The sequence below is a fragment of the Agelaius phoeniceus genome, chromosome 3 (assembly GCF_051311805.1).
Source record: "Agelaius phoeniceus isolate bAgePho1 chromosome 3, bAgePho1.hap1, whole genome shotgun sequence".
In the NCBI taxonomy this organism is placed as follows: domain Eukaryota; kingdom Metazoa; phylum Chordata; class Aves; order Passeriformes; family Icteridae; genus Agelaius; species Agelaius phoeniceus.
Window position 1 is genome coordinate 58,145,887 of NC_135267.1, and position 18,516 is coordinate 58,164,402.

The window sequence follows — 18,516 nt, forward strand, 5'->3', positions numbered from 1 at the left end:
CTGTGCAAAGAATGCCCATGCAAACCTGGACAAGAACTGGAGCCTGTTTCCACAACAGACATAAACATTACAGAACATTCAACTCTATTTCTATCAGGTGAGTTAACAAGAAATTGTAATTATCTCAGTCCTTTAATAATATGCATTTTATTTACATACATAAAGCAACATCCAATTTTGTATTAAAAATAGTCAGCAGCCATTTAAAAATTATGCACAAAATAGATTTGATGTACTAAATGCCTTAGGAGTACACAGTAGTACCTCTATGCAGTTTAATATTATCTTTTTCTGTTTATATGCAAACACAGACAAGTATTTTGCAATGTTAATATGTGAATTCCAAAACAAGTAACACAATTAACCCATATTAGCCAAAGATAGACAGTAGCTGCAAAATGGGGGGGGGGGAGATAATATACATGAATTAAGAAAATAAGCTCACCATGTCAAGCATAAAACAGCAGATTTAGTTTACTAGAATTCTAATATTCATTAGGCACAAACCCTTCAGTGCAAAGGCCAAACACAGTTGTTACACAAAAATGCCCCATACCATATCATGCAGTATTCCAACACAATTAAACTTGTCCTTGATACCATATACCTCATTCTCAGTAAATAATTAAAGGAATAATTAAGGAAATTATTAAAATACCTGTTTAATTTAAAAAGCAAATATAGTGACACAATACCTTTTGTTTAGAAAAACAAAACTATAAAATTGTCTAGGCATGAAAATAAATCTCTGGTGAAAATGAATTGGAATTCAGGTTAATCCACCACTTAGCTACCTTCTCCAATGTTTAGCCTGCAGGTCTGTATTAATTCAAGGCTCACCTCAGGATTCAGGATTGCAAACTGAGGAAAAATCCCTCCCCTACTGTTTACACACTGAACAGCATATACTGCTCCTTCATGACCACTAACACTAGAGTCAAATGCCAATGAAAAAGTAATTATATATGAAAATCTAGCTGCCTAACAAGATCCAAAGTTGTTTACTAAGCTAACAATCCCACAGTAAGATCAATGATAAACATCAATGCTGATGTTCTTTTTGCCCCCTACCACTTGTTCCAATGGTATCCACAGAACTTATATTTAGTTGTATGTCCAGTTCGTGCTCTAAAATGGTAACAAATGCTAAGGGGTTTTATGCAAATAAGGGCAACCAGGGGAATGAGAAAACAGACCAGCACCAAAGTTAGACAAAGAAAATAAGAAAAGATTTAAAAGGGAAAGCAAATCTGTTCAATTTTAAAGGACCCACACATATTAGAAATCTCTACTGACATTAATAAAGTCTTCTGGAGTATTTGAAACACGGGAAAGTAAAACCACCTACAAATACAACAAGCATGACAATGCCAAACTTTGCACTCATATTTTATGTTGAAAAATTAGAATTTCTCTGCTAGAAAAATAAAGCTCACTTTTCCCAAAATTGTGTGTAACTACAAACTCTGCTAACAGGACCCGTTGGTCAGTAGGAAAAACAGACTTGGATTTTTAAGCATGGGGAAGTTAAAGCTTGGATTAACTTCAGGGAAAGAGATCACTGAAAAGCACTTCATATTTTTGACACAGTAGAATTTGCTATTATGACTAATCAATAAAACCATCAGTAGTACAATCAGTATCCACCGGATTCTATAGAAAGTCTTCTCAGGAAATCAATTATGCTCCTGCTAATGAACTTATCAGATCATAGTATATACACTGGATTGTATTATTTAGTCCTTTAAAGGAACTCCAAATAGGTTAGGATAGATTAACACATCTATTGGAACATAAACACTGCAGCACTGTCATTACATAAAACTTTTATTAATTAGGGTAAGAAACATTAATTTCATTTACAAGGTCAAAGATCACACTGGTCTTAGTGCTAAGTGACAAATGCATCAACTAGACAAACAAGCAAAATAAACAGACCATTAAATTTGTACCTGAGAGAACTGGAACATGTTTTGTTTTATTTTATTTAGAAACAAAGTCATAGTGTAATCTGAAGTCAGAAATAAACCTAAAAGTTTTGTCCTTTTTTTTGACCGAACATGCTCAAAAAAATTGGTTAAAACTAGATGAAAGTCATATGTACTGTTTCATACTAGCTGCCAAGTTCAGCGTAAGTTTATGAACACACATTTTTCAAGTTGCAGCAGTATCTCTATTGAATTTATTGCTGTTCTGAATTTAAAATACTGACAATGACACTAGAAATATATTAGATGTCATAATGTGTGCTAAAAGGAAAGTTAAAACATATATGCAGCTATTAATTTGAATAATAGGGCACCATAGTAATTCCAGAATATTCTGATTTGGATCTTTCATCTAAAGATTCAATGTAACACCAATGTGTACAAACAGCAGAAAAGAATGCATTTCCATTTCTGAAGGAAGTTTTTATCAAAAAAGACAAGAGGCAGACACAAACAGCACTTAGGCTTTGCCTTTTTTTTTTTCCCATTAAGCAAAGACTCATGCTACAGTTGAAAGTACTGAAACTTCGGCACTTCTCTGAAAGACTTGAGAATAAACAATAGAATCCTAGGGAATCTTCTTATGAAATACATGCAGCATGTACATATCTATAAAATTGCTGGTTTAAAATGCTGGATATCACATTTTGATAGCTAACTGGAGTCACGGGGCACAACAATTTAATTGCTTGCTCCCCTACAAATTTGGTCCTATCAAAAACTACGCATGTACTACCACAACCAGAACTGTCAAAACCTGAGGTCCTTGAGGCTTTTAAAAACTAAAGGCATTTCTGTTGTAATAGTGTGATCAGTATAAAGATAGAATAATGACATTGACTGGAAACATCCATTACAAGACTGGCAGTTTAATAACATACCTTTATCAGAAAATCTAACCTTAAAGAACATTTAATAAAACAGTAGTAATATAAACTGAGGTTCCTGCTCCCCAAACTATACACCATATAGCAAAAGTAAATTACTTTACAAAATTCACTGTTCTTCCCAATGAACTGTATCTTCAACACCTAAAGTGATATTTCAAGAAGACTAATGGTGTTTACAGAATTTTTTACATGCATCTGTATAGTAGAGTTCAAGACTTTCCAGAAGTTAAAAATGTTAAACTGTCAGTGAAAATTATGCAAAAATTAGGACATTCAGTGCAGCACTTTAAAAGTTCACATACAAATTTCTACCTATCAGCAAGAACTGTAATATGTCAATTAAAAAAAAAATTTAAAAAAAAAATCAACTCTGGATCATAAATAGGTCCTATATTGATTCTTTAAATACAATTCAATAACAACACTGATGCCTTTTTTTCCTCATTACTGTCTTGTGAAAGCTTTTCTTTGGTTAGCTTTCACAATATCATCAGGAGATGCTGTTTTGAAGTCAAACGGTGTTATGGTTATTGTAGGACCAGTTTCCTTGGGTTTTACATCTTGTACTTGTCTACTGTATAGGAAAGTTTTGTGCATCCCAACTGTGCGCCGCTTATACCCTTTGGGAGGATAACGGAGGCACAAGGTTAAAGCAAAAGCTGAAGGTCTTGCACGCAGCGCCTTGATCCATGAAAGGGACAAATCCTGCCTCTTAAGACCACCATGCCCTTTCTTGGGTTTTCTGTTTGCTTTGGCAAAACCAGAACCTTTTCCTTGTTTTTCTTTTACAAGTTTCATTTCAGGACTTAAGGTATTTGACTGTCCTGCCACACTTTTCTCTGTAGATACACCTGCATTTTTTAAAAGGACACTTAAATCAATGCTGGTTCCTTGGGAGGGCCTCGATTCAATTACATTGTGTACGGGCAAGTCCGTCCTTTGCTGAGTTTTATCTATTTCAATAGTCTCTGCTATTAAATCCGAGAGTGATAAATTCTCAACCTCCTTTACTGGACAAACTTCAGAAAGGGCAAGAGAAGACAAAGATCCTGTTAGCTCTGGCATCCCACCTGAAGTTTGGGGTTGACTTACTAGTTGTGATAATGATGAGGTTCCCAACTTCCTATCAGTGAGACTTGCTGTTGACTGGGTGTAAAGATCAGCCAAAGAGTAACAGTGGCTAGCACTGCTTTCCTGGTGCTCCTGAAGCAAGTCAGCCAATGATGTACTTCCAGATCTTAACACTGGCAAAGCAGCCATGTCTGAAGAGAGGCTTTCTTGCTTTCTACTTTGTGCAAGTGAAGAAAAATTTTCAAGTTCATTCTTTTTATTTATAGTATGACTGACTTTATTATCAAGAGCCAAGTTTCCTAAAGCACTTCCTAAACATGGAGGACTATAAAAACTTGCACTACTATTACAATCAGAAGTTTTTGAGGAAAAAAGAGGAATGCTGCGTTCAGGACTCAGAGAATCACAAACCACATTCTCCATCAGCAAGGATTTCAAGTCCTGTGTTTCCTTGTACTTCAATGGGTTATTTCCTATCCTAGAGTAAACATCTTGACTGTCAGGAACCAAACTTACTGCATGAGCACTTTCTGGTAGTTGCTTCTCTGCTTGTTTATTCACAGGGGCACAAAATGATCCTTTACACAAATCATCACTGAACGCAGATGACAGAACAGGTGAAGAGGATTTCAATCCTTCCCTTTCACATGAAGGTATACTGGATTTCTCAAAATTTGTAGTTAAAGAATAAAGAGCTGAATCACTTTTGTCTGTCAAGTTTCCAAACACAGGTTTGTTGGTGTTGTCAGCAAAACTGTCTACTGCACAAGAGAAACTGTCTGTATCAACACACATTTCTGGACAACAATGTAAGTCTCCTTACCTTACAATAGCCAATAATTTTCAGATGGAAGTCCAGTCACAATGAAATATCCCATTTTTTAAAGTTGACAGCAGCAACAAAAAAAAAAAAAATCAAGAAACATGAAAAGGCATTTAATTACTAAGTGTCATCCAAAGGTAAGGAACGTTCTACATGTAAATCACAGGTATCTACTGAAATACATAAAGAACTTTAAGAATCAGCAGAGAATGCCAGTAAAGACTACAAATATTTTAGTACAAATCAGAATAAAAAAGTTACTTAATAGACACTACCCATAAAGGGAGATACTAGGGATGGGAGATGTCAGTTTACCAAATAAATAACAGAAGCACTAAAAATTTAAAGATGCTTTCCAAATTTAAAGACATGCATTAATTCAGTTAAATCATATATTATAAATGAGAAATCTATCGTGAACTGCAGATGGTCCCAGCTTGGATTTAAACTGACACTGAAGTGTTATTTTGACTTCTCGCTCAAGAAAAGCTCTTTCCTTGAAACGTTTTAGAATACACATATAGTAAGTCAGTCTTCTTTCATTTTCCAAGAAATGACTATTGCAATGATAAGTGTCTTCACAGTTTGTAAAGCCCAAATTAAACTGTAGATAGAAATGAATCACCTTGAATATAAGCAATTAAATATAAGTATACCTTTTGTAGTCTTTGCTAAAATCACAGCATCCTTATTCTTGGTCTTCACATTTTGCTTACTGCCTTGTGAAAGCACAAGATCCAAAGCCTTTTGTACATCAAATTTAGCATCCAGTACTGCTTGCACCATTGCTTGTTCTGGTATGGACTCTGCCAAAACTTCTCTCATTTGATCAAGGCATGAATTAAGACGGGCTGAAAGAAACACATTACTGTTATAAGCTGCCCAAAAATATGTCTTCAATGACCTAATCACTAGCACCACACCTCTGATTAGCAAACAGAAGGAAAAATATTACAATAAGGGTTAAAACCTTTAGAAATTCATTTCAATCTCATTTACTGCCCTGTTAGACTTTGTTCCCACACCCTGCAGAATATTTGACCTACTTCAGATATTTTAATAAATAATATATTATTTACTATTTATTAATCTAGGAAGTCTCAGTACTGAAATATGTTGATGTTGTAAAATAACTATCTTCATTGCAGGGAAGAAATACAAATAATCACCTTAAAATTATCCAAAGCAATAGAGTAAGTCAACAAACAATCCCACTGAACAGCACATCTTAAGTGCTTACAGATGCTACAAATAACACCCAAAGTAAAACAGGGTCCTCAGGCCTTAACAACTGAAAACCTGGATCAACATGCCAGGTTTCAAACTACCTGTAATATTTACCTGTTCTGAAACTGTAATATACTTTTTGGCTGATAAAATCAATTTTCTTTGGAGTATATTTCTGCAACTACTATAAACCTTTACTAGATACTTGCTGCACAATAAGAAACTGAAAATTCACCAGGTTGCCACTCACTGGAAGCCATACAAACACTAAAGAGCAGAAGAAAATCTTCCTGAAATCCTGGTTTCTGCCAGTTCAGATTTTAGAAAACAGGAACTGAAGAACAGAAGACAGCCACATATTTTTACTTGAACACTTCCTGGAAGATGTTTAAAGAAGTTTGGGAATTCAACGCTACAGAATTCCTACCTCCATGAGGTTACTTATATTATCACCCTTTACCTGTAATTCAAATAACAAGTGAATCTTCCCCAGACATTTGCCCTGCAAAACAAGTGTGGGTAGAGCTCTGCACAATGTGCTGGTTGCCATTTTACTATCTAATACCCAACAAGAACAATCTTGTGAAACTCTTTGCAGCCACCCTGGCTACATCAATAATTTTGTGTTAATGGCCAACACTACATACTGTATTAAACATAATAGGTCTAGTGAGACCACTGCTGTTTTCACAGTAGAACTGGATATTTTGAGGTTTCTTTTCTCTCTTTTTTTAGTCCAAAATGTTACTTTCCTTCCTGCTCCAATACCAGGTCTTAACTGACTGAGTCTGTCAAAAGCATTCTGCAAAGCCAGACGACTGCATTGTCTAGATCACATGTACCATTATACTGGCTCATCCTTTCAAACTGCCCTCCACAGCTTTATTTCCTGCTGTAAAAACATGTATATTATTCCCCAATGTATCATATTTAACCATATCTCTAAGCATTAGCTTAACTTCTATCAATTTACTTGACATGGAATCCAAATTCTTTTTAATTCACTGTTCTGAATTTTCTGCAACTTTTTTAAGTATCAAATTTCAACACACTTTAGTCTGATCTTTTCAATATTTAAAAAACAATCCTGATTATTTTCAAAACATTAAAAACTGTAATAACTATTAATACTTAGGAAAGAGACTTGTGAATCTTTTTCATAAAGCAAGTAATTAGGCCATTAGGCAGCAAGTTTAAAAAAACAAAAGCAAGAATTTTTTCCCCAGCCACTCAGCTCAGAACTCAGCTTGTAACATGGAACTCATGGCTGCAAGACTGAATGGAAACAAAAGTCTCACAAACTCAAAAGGTAAGGGTAAGAAAAGATTGTACAGAATACTGGCTACTCTTTCAAGGAAATTAGAGACTTAGAAAACCCCTTAAATACTGCTAATTGCTATAATTTGGAATGCAAAGCAAAAAGAAATCATTTTAATACTAATACTCAGGTTATAATATTCAAGAGTCAAGATTTGAGCTGTCAGTACAGCTGTTCTAATGTCTCCACTTCACATAAAATCTCATTATTTCTAGTAACAAACTAAGAACACATTTCAGTGTATGCAACCAAGTTACAAGTAGTACACAAAAGGTAGTTTTGAAGTTGAAGAATGATCACTGAAGGTAGCTCCCTGAAGGGTATTGTTTTATAACAAGATTCCAAAATTTTGAGCAATGTCAGTCAAGTAAGAAACATCAAGGATATTTTAGTAAATCTTTAACTCTTGTAAGAGATTATTCTGATAGTTGTTTTCTATAATTACCTCTATCAACTTCAGTCAACTGATGAGTGGGTGTAAAACAATCAGCAGCAGCATCAGTACCTTCATAGCCATATTCTTCATCTAATGGCTCAGCAAATGTGGCTGGTTTGTCTCGTCTGGAGTAAATAAACTGAGCTGCTGCATTAGGTAAAAAACAAAGTAATAAAAAAAGAAGTTAATTTTTTTCCTCCTTTAAAAGCAAAACATAACTAAAGGTAAAATAAGTTAGGATGTTGGACTGTTGCAGTGGTTTCAAGGGGGTGGTGAGACACTACTGTGTAATAACTACTAACTGAGGATTGCACAGAGCATACAACAGCTCATGCTAGAATATAAACAAGTTGCCATCACAGTGAAACTACAGGCTGGGCAATATCCTTGTATGAATGGAATGCAGTAATTCTGCAAAGTTCAGCATTACAAAAAAGATTATACTCCAGGTTTGAGAAACAGTATTTTCTATACAAATCTATGGCCTAATGTCTTCAGAACCTTACACCATTTTTGAATTTGAATTTTCAACCACTTTCAGTTTGAATTTTAAAAAGTTAGCATGAAATGAGCATGGCTTTTAAAGTATGTGACTATAATATGTGACTGTTAAATTACTGATAAGAATTGAATAGAGCTGAACACATTCTTTCTTTCTTGGAATTTCATTAGAAATATAGCCCATGAGTAAAAACACATATTCACAAAAAACTTTAAACAAGTGCATGGTTTCACTCTGATTTAGCAACATTAATCCATATACAGCTAAAACTCTTTGCTGAACAAGAGCCCCAGTCATTATACTTTCTCAGAAATGTGCAAAGCATAATGTAAACAAACTGCCTTAAGCCATGTAATATTCTCCCCAGCTCTGAAATCCATACAGAAAGCAGGTGTATATCCAGAAGTAGCAACTTCTAGCAGCTGTTTCCCAAATGCATTCATACCACTTCATATTCAACTGCAAAAACTGAAGCAACTATTAAGACTGCTATACAATCTACATCAGATTATTTTATAATTGAAGCTTCCACACAAAGAGTTCTTAGGAAAATTACTGTGCACAGCCAGGAATTGATTCTGCCATTTATCAGTCTATACTTGAGCAAAAGGTACACATTGCACATTTTCATCACTGAAATCAACAGCATGGGAGAGGACCAGAGTTTATCTCAAGAAGACCTAATTATCTCAAGTTCCTGTGGCCAGAGGTCACACACTACATCACAGTCACGGTGGATTAGATCCAAACCAGTTACCTGCAGTAGCACAGCTTCATGTCAATACCAGCTGTACTATTTCCAGGGCCCATTCAGCTCTAGAAACACTGCCACTAAATCTGGGGAAACCCTAAACTGATAATCTTGCCAGAGACTTGACTGGAGAACACAACTTGATGGTTCTACAGCCAGGCTGAATTCAGCTGGGCTGAGCCACTCCAATTATGCCTTACCTGAGCACACAGCCTTTGCTGGTTTTAAACCTACTTTGCAACACTGCAATTGCTGGAAGGCTGATTAGCTCCACGTGATCTTGCATGAGAGGAACAGCACTGCAACCCACAATGAGACTCCCTGTCCCACATGTACTCAAAGGTGTCTAGAAGACATCAACTACCAGGTGCACAATAACAACTGTTAAGCCCAGGTAGATCCTACTAACCACAAGAAAAGACACCAAATGTTTCAAGATTATCAACACATTCCCACAGAGCAGATTTTTACATTGACAACTACATTCCAACCATCTAGGATAATACATATGTAGGACTCAAGATGTGGCCAGTTGTCTAATGAGACTTTCAAATGTCCAATACCTAACACTACGTAACTGACTGTAACAGGATTATAGCCACTAGGCACTTTTCAAAAGTGTCACTAGCTTTTAAACTTTGTTTTCATTCAGAAATAAATATCAGAACAGGTATCAATGAACAATACTTGATAATTATTTGAACTAACCTGTTGAAGGAGAAATGCAATAATCATCTTCTACTGATTGGCCATACACATCATCATCTTCAAAGTCTATGAAGCAAAAACAGCAAGATTAATCTGCACAATTTCTAAATAATACTACAATTCAAAGCATAGGTTTTGCACAAGGTTTTATGAAATAATGCATTTCCTGTATTCCAGAAATAATGCATTTCCTGTATTTGAATGAGGTTCTGTTTACTTACCTAGGAGAGAAATAACCTTCCAAGCGCCAATAACAGAATTTTCTTACAATAATACAATTTAACATTTAATAGTCTATTCATTAGGCTGAAAATTTCCAAGAGCTACCATACTTCACACCTCCTCCTTCAGCAGCTCCTTGGCCCTCACAGACTAAGTCTAACTTTCTACATTCCACAAATCTTTACCCATGGCACTTCTCTTGATATTTTTGCTTGACCTCTCAGTGTTCACCCCAGACAGGCAGTTCAATTACTATTTCTACTTCAACAACTCAGGATCAGCATTCCTACTCCATTCCTATGCATTTCTCACCTTTCTTCTCTATTTTATGCTCACACCCATCCACCTTTCAAATGAAGTTCAGCGAAGCAAAAAAAATCAATTCACAATTCCCTTTGAATATGCAAAGTTGTTTCAGGCAAAAAACAAGTATCTTAAACAGTTACTTAAAGATAAAAATATTCTTTCCTCAGGAAAAAAAAAAGGTATCAAGAAATACAAAGAGTAAGTTATGCACCTTTGTCTCCAAAAATGAATCCCAGTATTATGCCAATCTTAAAAAATAGTGTAATTTTCACTAAGTAATCATGAAATACATGAAAAAAGTAACAAACTATTATTAAAGACACTACTGCACTTGGCAGCTTCACAAGTAACATCTATTCTTTATTGCTCTAAAAGACAGACCACAGCATGCACTGACCATAAAAATTAGAATTTAAAAATTACATAAATTACAGAGAACAGAGTAGAAGATACTCTGTAGAAGCATTCAAGCTGTATTGTCAAGATATTTGCAGATGGAATATCACATTTGGTTATGATCACAATATCTCAGAAAGCAGAGGGGGAAAAAATGGAACATGGTCAAATAAAGAAGACCTAAGGCCTCAGAAGTCTGCCAATGAAAGGAAACCAAAAAATACTAAGCTAAATATTTAGCCTAGAAATGCGACTCATATTTGGGCATTACAGAACCACATGCAGCATAAAAAAAACCCATACTGCATTTAATAGTGAAGAAGACACAAAGTCTATTTCATTTGGGCCATAAATGATTCTGTGTGACTACACAAGAAACGTGTGGTACAAGGGTAAAGACCTGACACGTAACCTCACAGTCATGTTTCCAATAGCAAAAAGGAACTTAATAGCTACAGCAAATTACTGAGCATCTCAGCAAACTCATTACAAGAGTCTGATGAGTGTATCAACACTGAAATTAACTATGCATTGCACACTCAACTTCTCAAAAGCCAGCGACTCAGCTGAAATCAACATTTCAACCATTCTGTGATGAAAAATGGTCTCTAGAGGATGAAAAAAATCAAGCAGTAAAATTCTCAGTCTAGTTCGGGATTTTGCCTATATTAGGTAAATTTACGCCAGCAGAAATTTCAAGGTGGGAACACACAGCCAGCACAGCTCACATGAAATTACAACTTCCAAGAAATTCCAGTATCAGAGTGCAAGACCCCATTTGTACTACTATAATACATAAAAACCGTGTAGTCTGTTCACTCAACAGAAGAGATGGGGCAGGCTGAAGCATTTCTTGCATTTTTTTAATAATCTGACAAAGTGAAGCAACAAAATTGCTGCTCTCACAAAAGGGCTCTTTAATATGAATGGGAAGTGTGTCCATTTCTCCACAACCCAAGCCAACAAAAATACTTTCAAGGAAAAAAAAATTACTCTGATTTATGGTTTGTGTAAGTTAATGGGCCCAGGGCACAAAGAAAGCAGCAGTACTGCAGGCACAAGCCAAGTTCTTATGGAAGAACTCCTTCATTCTACGCAAGAAGTGTAAGTAAAATGAGACAGGTGCCTGAAAAAGAGATTAATCCCTAATTGCACAACTCCATAGTTAAGAATTACATTTCTTCCTCAAGTAACAGCTGTTAACGCTTATCTATCAACATCAGTAACACTTTGCTAGAGTTGGGCCGTGAATACAAATTTTTAAGTTTTTCAAGACTAAAGATGGATGGATTCAACCATACTGAGGCTTTTTTCAAGTCAGCGCCGCTACTAAAAAGCGGAGCCAATTTGGGCAGCTCAAGGCAATGCAGCTGTGGCTTGAACCCCGTACCAAGGGCACGCTCTCCCGGTGCGGAAGCTCCCGGGAGCCCCTGGCAGCAGCAGCAGGAGGTCCTGGACGGCAGAGCGGCCACGTGTACCCGACCCTCCCCACTCGAGCGGGAAACGGGCCGGGCACGGGGCGGGGAGAGGCCTCGCCCGGAGCCCCGTCCAACCCCCGCCGAGGGGAGGTGAGGGGGCGGCTTTTCCCCTCCCACCGCCCCTGACAGCCCCCCCGGGCCCTCCCCTACCGCCGTGCGAGCCCCGCCACACCCTCCTGCCCGCGGCCACCGGCCGGCCGATGGCAGGGGCACGGGCCGGGGAGCGCGGAGGGACCGGCAGCTGCGGCGGGCTCCGCAGCTCTGCCACCAGCACCTGCTCGCCATAACCGCTACCTTCGTCGTAGTTATATCCTCGGACGTTCCTGTGCCGGGACATGACGGCGACAGCAGCGGCGGCAGCGGCCTCGCTCGCCCGCCCGCAGTGACGCTGGCGCGGCCGGCCTAGGTCGCCATGTTGAAGTACGGCGGCGCCTGGCGGAATCCCCTCTTGCACAGGCGCGCGGGGCGCCGCTTCCGCCCTCGTGCGCTGCTGCGCGTGCGCACTGCCCGTCCCGCCTGGCTCGGGCCGCGCGGGGCCGGGGGCGGCTCTCGGAGGTGCTCGCGCCCCGCCCTCGCGGCGGGCCCGGCTGAGGCGACCCGGGGGGGGCGCCGGGCCTGGCGGGGCAACCTGCGAGTGACGGCTGGGGGCGGCACCTGGGGCTGAGGGGGGGCTGCCGTGCTGGAGACCAGCCCGAGTTTGGTGTCCGTGATCTTGGAGGCCTCTCCCAGCCTGAATAAAAGTTGCTGTGATTCTGCAGGGTCTAGCAGCATAGAGTCTGTAGTAGCTGTCTGTTTAGTAATGTGAGTTACAAGGAAAATCTAGATAGGAGATGGCCCATTTTCCGTCAGTGTTTGATTCAAGACAAAAATGGGAAGTTTTACATGCACTCATTGAAAGCAAGTGCTTTAAAGCTTATTCAAAAACAGTTGCATCATTGATGAAAAGGGAGCATTCTGTATAGGCCTAAATTAACTTATCTAAACACACTTGAAGTAAGTGTCTGTGATCTGTGTAGCAGCACAGGAGAAAGGTTTTAAGTACAAGGCCTTTCTCAGTCCTTGATCTGAAACACCTCCAGTTGACCTGGCTTTTTGGTGATGAGCAGCCATTACAATCCAGGGACTGACTAGTGGCCAGGCTTAAATCAGCTGCTGTGGGTAAATGCAAGCTGTAATAATTAGGATTGCTGTTGGCAGTGTTAAGAAGCAAAATGTCAAAGCATTAGGCCCCATGGAGCCTCGATCTGACTACACTGGCACATTACTGTGACACTTCCTAATGCCGAGTTTCAGCCTGCAGGGGCATTGCTCTGCCAAGGGTTTGGATAACCAAGGAATGTCCCTGCAGCTGCTCCTCTTGCTGGGGCAGACAGGGAAGGACAAGCAGACAAGACCTTTAGCTCTAGTGAGAAAGGGAGTTGGGATAGAAATCCCAATTCATGAGCTCCAGCTCTGACAGAATCTGTTTCTGTGTCTGCCAACCCAGTTGTTTCCCAGATACCTGCATTCATCTGAGGGCTCTGGAGCTGCTAGGCAGATGACACCATTAATATTTCTAACGTCAGGTGTCTTCATCTTTAAGACCTTCAGTAATTATTTACCATCTTTTCACCCAGTTCTGAGAATACCAGAAATCGAGTCCCCCTCCAGCCACCTGCATGCTCCAGGTGTCCTCTGACACCCCAGCACACAGCCACACATCCCTACGAATACACATGCCCTGCTTCTGTACCTGCCACCTAACTATTGTCTTGTCCTTGCCCACATGCCAAAATTGTCACTATCTGCCACTCCACATCCTTCCTGGTCACTGCCAGGGGCAGAGAGTATTAACCATAAGCCAAAAGTTTTTGTTCATATACAAATAGTATGCAAAGTTGCAGATTGTTTCCTTATATTATTTGCATATTTCTAACTAATTTCTACAGAGAAGCACATGTGGCTGAGCAGGTTTAGGCTCTATATAATGACTTCCGTATGGTGCTAGGATTAAAACAGAATTGGAAACAAAGATTTCTGGTCAATACTGGTGTCTTGTTGACCTTTAGTGTCCCAAATGTTCTCTGCAGCAGAGGTTTCACAGTAGTTGTGCTAATCCTTATCTGTCCTAGTCTCTTGACATGAGTCAAAGACACAAAAGTGGAGTCTTGCTATCATCTATTATTACTACAGCCAGGATAGCACACTTCTAAATTCAAAACCTGATTCCAGCATCTGCTTTCTGAGCCTTCAGTAACTTGAGACACTATATCACTACAACTATAAAGCATCCTGCCAGTTTGCCTCCAACAGCTTTACTTTGGAAAAGATGCACTTTCCAGCCTCTGAAATTACTTCAATCCCATTCTTCAAATGCTAAAATCTCCAGTAAATATTAATCATGTACATTTAGCTTTTTTTTTTCTCTCAGGTAGAGACAGTTCTCGTTTCTCACACCTGACCATTGTGTTGCAAAGATATTTCTTTTATCCTTCTTATTGATGCTTTTTACATAAATCACCAGCTGCTTATCAAATAATAAATTTTTCATGTTTGAATTTTTTTCATTACTTCTCTTGATTTTCAGTGACTGTGACCTCCACAGATACAATGCTCATTTCATTTTCTTGATAGTCAAATGTAACATTGTTTTCAAGATTTCAAAATTAGTTCAAAACAGGAAAATAAATAACAGTTGTAAAATATAAAGGTAAGCCAAATGGAGGAGATGATATACTATGTAGTCTTTCCATGGCATTAACAGTGAACTTGAAAAGTTGCTATTTTTCTTCCTTTAAAGTGTAATAGGCTATATCATACAAGACGTAAGGAAAAAAGAACCCGAAAACAACAATTTCTTTCAGGAGCACAATTTCTTCATATTATTTCATATTTCATACATAGTATCTTCAAAGAGTCATAAATACACTGTGATTATTCCTTGCCTTTTCTTAATTCTGAGACATATGTAAATGTTTTAGGAAAAGATATCCAAGAAGTAATAAGCTTTTGTTCTCAAGCCCTAGCTATAGCTCAGTTAGTGCTACTTGTGCATGAATGCAAGGTTCATGAAAAGTATTCATCTGATAGCAAAGCAGTCTTCTATAACTAAACATTATTCCTTCAGCAGCAATTAAAGCGCCATCAGAGAACCTTGTCAGTCTGGCTCCAGCAGCTCTGACTGAGGAATGACTAACCAGGTCACTTCTGGCATTCATTTCCTTCCTGCCCACTGAGATTATATATTACTTTAAGGTGTGTGCCTTAAGAAGTGTACTAAGATCACTGGTCTCAATCCAGGTGGCAGCATTTCTGGTAATCCTCTTTTTTTCAGCAATCTGCTGGGCACTCCCAGCCCCAGCACTATGAAATTTTTTTTGTAACTGTAAGAATCAGTTAATAAAATGCTTAATAATTTCATTTTAGCTAAGTAGAAAGTCTTTCGTATGATGTTATTTCTTCTTAAAGTGAAGCCAAGCTTTTTAGTAGTTTAGTAGTCTTAGTTACAAAACATTCAGTCTATTTCAATGTTGTATTGTCCTTTTAAACCAAAGTCAAGGAAGGCCTGGTCTAGGAAAAAAAGAGCATAATTCCAGATATTTTACCACGCTGCCAGGTGTGGCTGTTAAGTTCTAAAACATAGATTATCAAGGTCAGTAAACACATTTCCAGCTGCTAAATGATCTGACTAGCTCAAAAGAACTGCAGCCAGTAAATACATGTCTGTTTTTGTCTAAAATGATGCCATGTAGTCAGAAGCTGATTTAAAAGTTAGAAAACAAAGAGTATTAATAAATTATCATTTTGTACATATGGTAAATAGCAAGTGTCTCCAATTTTCCACAGAATGAATGAGCTTGTTAAATATATTTATTATTTCTTTGGGAATGGATCAGTGCAGAACAACAAGTTTCACATATGAGTGATTTATGTTAAGTCAAGACCTTACACAGTTTCAACAGGATCTATTAACAGCTAAGTTGGATGGCAGCTGATGGCAAATGGTAATGCATTGGCAATTCAGTCTTTAAAAGTGACCTAATTGTATAGTTTAACATAGAATCATTAAAACTTGAAAAGACCTTTACAATTATTGAGTCCAATCCAACCATAAACCTAACACTGCCAAGTCGACCACATTTGTGTTCCTCACAAGTATGTAAACTTCCTGTTACAATAAGAAATAAAATATTTCAGTGGCTTTAGGTGACTCTATGCTTTCTGTAACAGTATGGTTTCAATCCCAAATTCCCCTGTCACCCTGCTGCCTCCCTGCTGGCTCTCAGACTGCTTCACATCTGCAGTGACCCAAATACAGGGCCAGAAAAGGAAGTTTAGTCTCTGCAAGGAGGGGAACTGCCTTGAACCACACAGCTGGGACAGAAGGAGTTCAAATTTGAGCATGGTTGCCAAGAGCATGGTAGCTAAAGCCACTGTGAAGCACTCAATGAAAAACTATTATCTATTGGTTTTACCCCTAAATAAAAACAATATTTTATTACAACAGAATGGCATTCACAGTTGGTCTATGAAGTTTATTCTTGGTACAGAGAGAGATAAGTGATGAAAATCACTGGGGATATGGGAAATATCTTACATGAAGAAAGATGAAAAGGATTAAGAGTTTGTCTTACAGAGAAGATGTATAAAATGGAACATGACCAAAGTTTATACTAGGAGTGGCTCAGAAATAACCATCGGGGTTTTTTTGTCATAGCAACAGCTTTTCTCAATTTCCTTGAAAGAAGGCTAATTTTAAACTGATAAAAGTAGACAATTTTCATTCAGCACAGAATTAGACTACAAAGTTCATGAGCAAGATAAATGATCATGGTTAAAAAAATTGGCAAGATTCAAACATTCAAACATTCAAAGATTCAAACATTGTGTAGATGACAAGAATACTTAAACATAATCACAGTAAATATTTAAAGTCTGTATAAAATTCTGCGAGGTATTAAAATTTTCATGTTAGAGATTCCATCTGCTTTTCTTGTTACAAGTGGCAGGATAAATTAAGGGAACTGCAGACCTAATGAAGAGGCAAAAGAGAAGGCTGTCATTATGACCTGGTTGTATATGATGCACGTGTCCACGCTAATGCAATTTATAGTGACACATACACATATTTATAGTGCATATAGGCAGCATTCTGTTGTATGTGATTATATACATCAATTTATCAAGCACTTAAAAAAATTTGTCATGGATCCTGGCTACTACCATAAACTGTGACTTCATCAATTTGTCTGTAATTACTGGACATAGAGACGCAATCAAGCTTTCAGTGAGAGCAGTGAGACCTTTTTCTACTGCATCTGTAGGAAAAAAAACACCAAAGTGAACTTAGATCCTGGAAAATGTCTTTTGAGAGACATTGCACAATTCTGCAAATCAAAGCAGGGCAAATGCAGTTTGAGAAGTCCATAGCTGTCCTGTATAGAGTAATTCATGACGCAGATCTGACTGGAACATTCCACTACTGATCTCTTCTTATACACTTTAAATTAAAAAAAAAATGCTGACACGTGTGCTTCTGGGAGGCACAGCAATACTTAGCTTGTTGGGAAGACAGCTTGTTAAAGTCTAAGAATTATGTTAGAATTACTCTGATTTTGTTTTCTGTGTTCTGCACTTCTACATTTTTGGGACCTGCCTTTGACATACCCAGCTGTATATTTTGGGCCACTGAGTCAAGGAAACCCCCTGTACTTGCCTCTCTCAGAAATCCACTACCTCCATGGTTATTCTGAGTCACATTTCTTCCCACATGAGACTCAGTATTGAATCTGTAAAACTGGGATGCATCGGGTTGAAGTGATTTATGTGGTGTTTTTAAGTGTGTCAGGGAGCATAATTTGATGAATAAGAAACGTGGCTTCATTCAGACTGATACTATATGTCAGTCTTTGACTAAAGTCTTTTGTTTCCTCTCCCCCCAAAAATTTCACTTTCAAAGGGTGATTCTTCAAGAAATTATCAAGTCCCTCTTTATCTCTCAAATGATTCTCATGTACTGCACACTGAAGAATCCCATAGAAGGTATTGCTAATTTGTCTTGCAATCACAGGATATAATGCACTTCAGATGCTTTTTTTATTGCTTTTTTTTGGCTTAATCATCATATTTGGTGTCTCCTAGAGTCAAATGCAGTCCTGCAGAACAAAGCAGTGACTCTAGCAGAAATCTTGCACAATAATATCCCTTTAGTTCCATTTTTTCTTATCTGATAACCAGAAACTACTTAACAAGATGCTCATTTACTATCTAGTTTGTTTCACATGTTTAAAGTATGAAATTCTATCATTTGCTACTAGAACAATGTCCTATCTTCCAGGAGCTAATCTTTAATGGCAGATGCCCTGTCTTAAATGTATAAATCTATGAGAAAACCGATCTGATAAAAATTTATGCCTGCAAA

The 18,516-nt window shown here is 38.0% G+C and overlaps 1 protein-coding gene across 4 annotated transcripts in view; it reads right to left on the reverse strand.

Annotated features, from left to right (window-relative positions):
- The window catches only part of HBS1L (HBS1 like translational GTPase), a 59,132-nt gene extending 46,527 nt beyond the window's left edge, over positions 1 to 12,605 (reverse strand). The window contains exons 1-5 of one of the 4 annotated variants that reach the window (XM_054628706.2): positions 12,411 to 12,600; positions 9,715 to 9,780; positions 7,763 to 7,900; positions 5,429 to 5,623; positions 4,609 to 4,767 (exon numbers count right to left, since the gene is read on the reverse strand). In XM_054628706.2, coding sequence (XP_054484681.2) covers positions 4,609 to 4,767; positions 5,429 to 5,623; positions 7,763 to 7,900; positions 9,715 to 9,780; positions 12,411 to 12,453 — 601 coding nt within the window. In that variant the 5' untranslated portion in view covers positions 12,454 to 12,600. Of the gene's footprint in view, positions 1 to 4,608; positions 4,768 to 5,428; positions 5,624 to 7,762; positions 7,901 to 9,714; positions 9,781 to 12,410 lie in introns of all 4 variants that reach the window. The other 3 variants (XM_054628698.2, XM_054628701.2, XM_054628700.2) reach the window with 3 other exon arrangements.
- Positions 12,606 to 18,516: the final 5,911 nt, after the last annotated feature.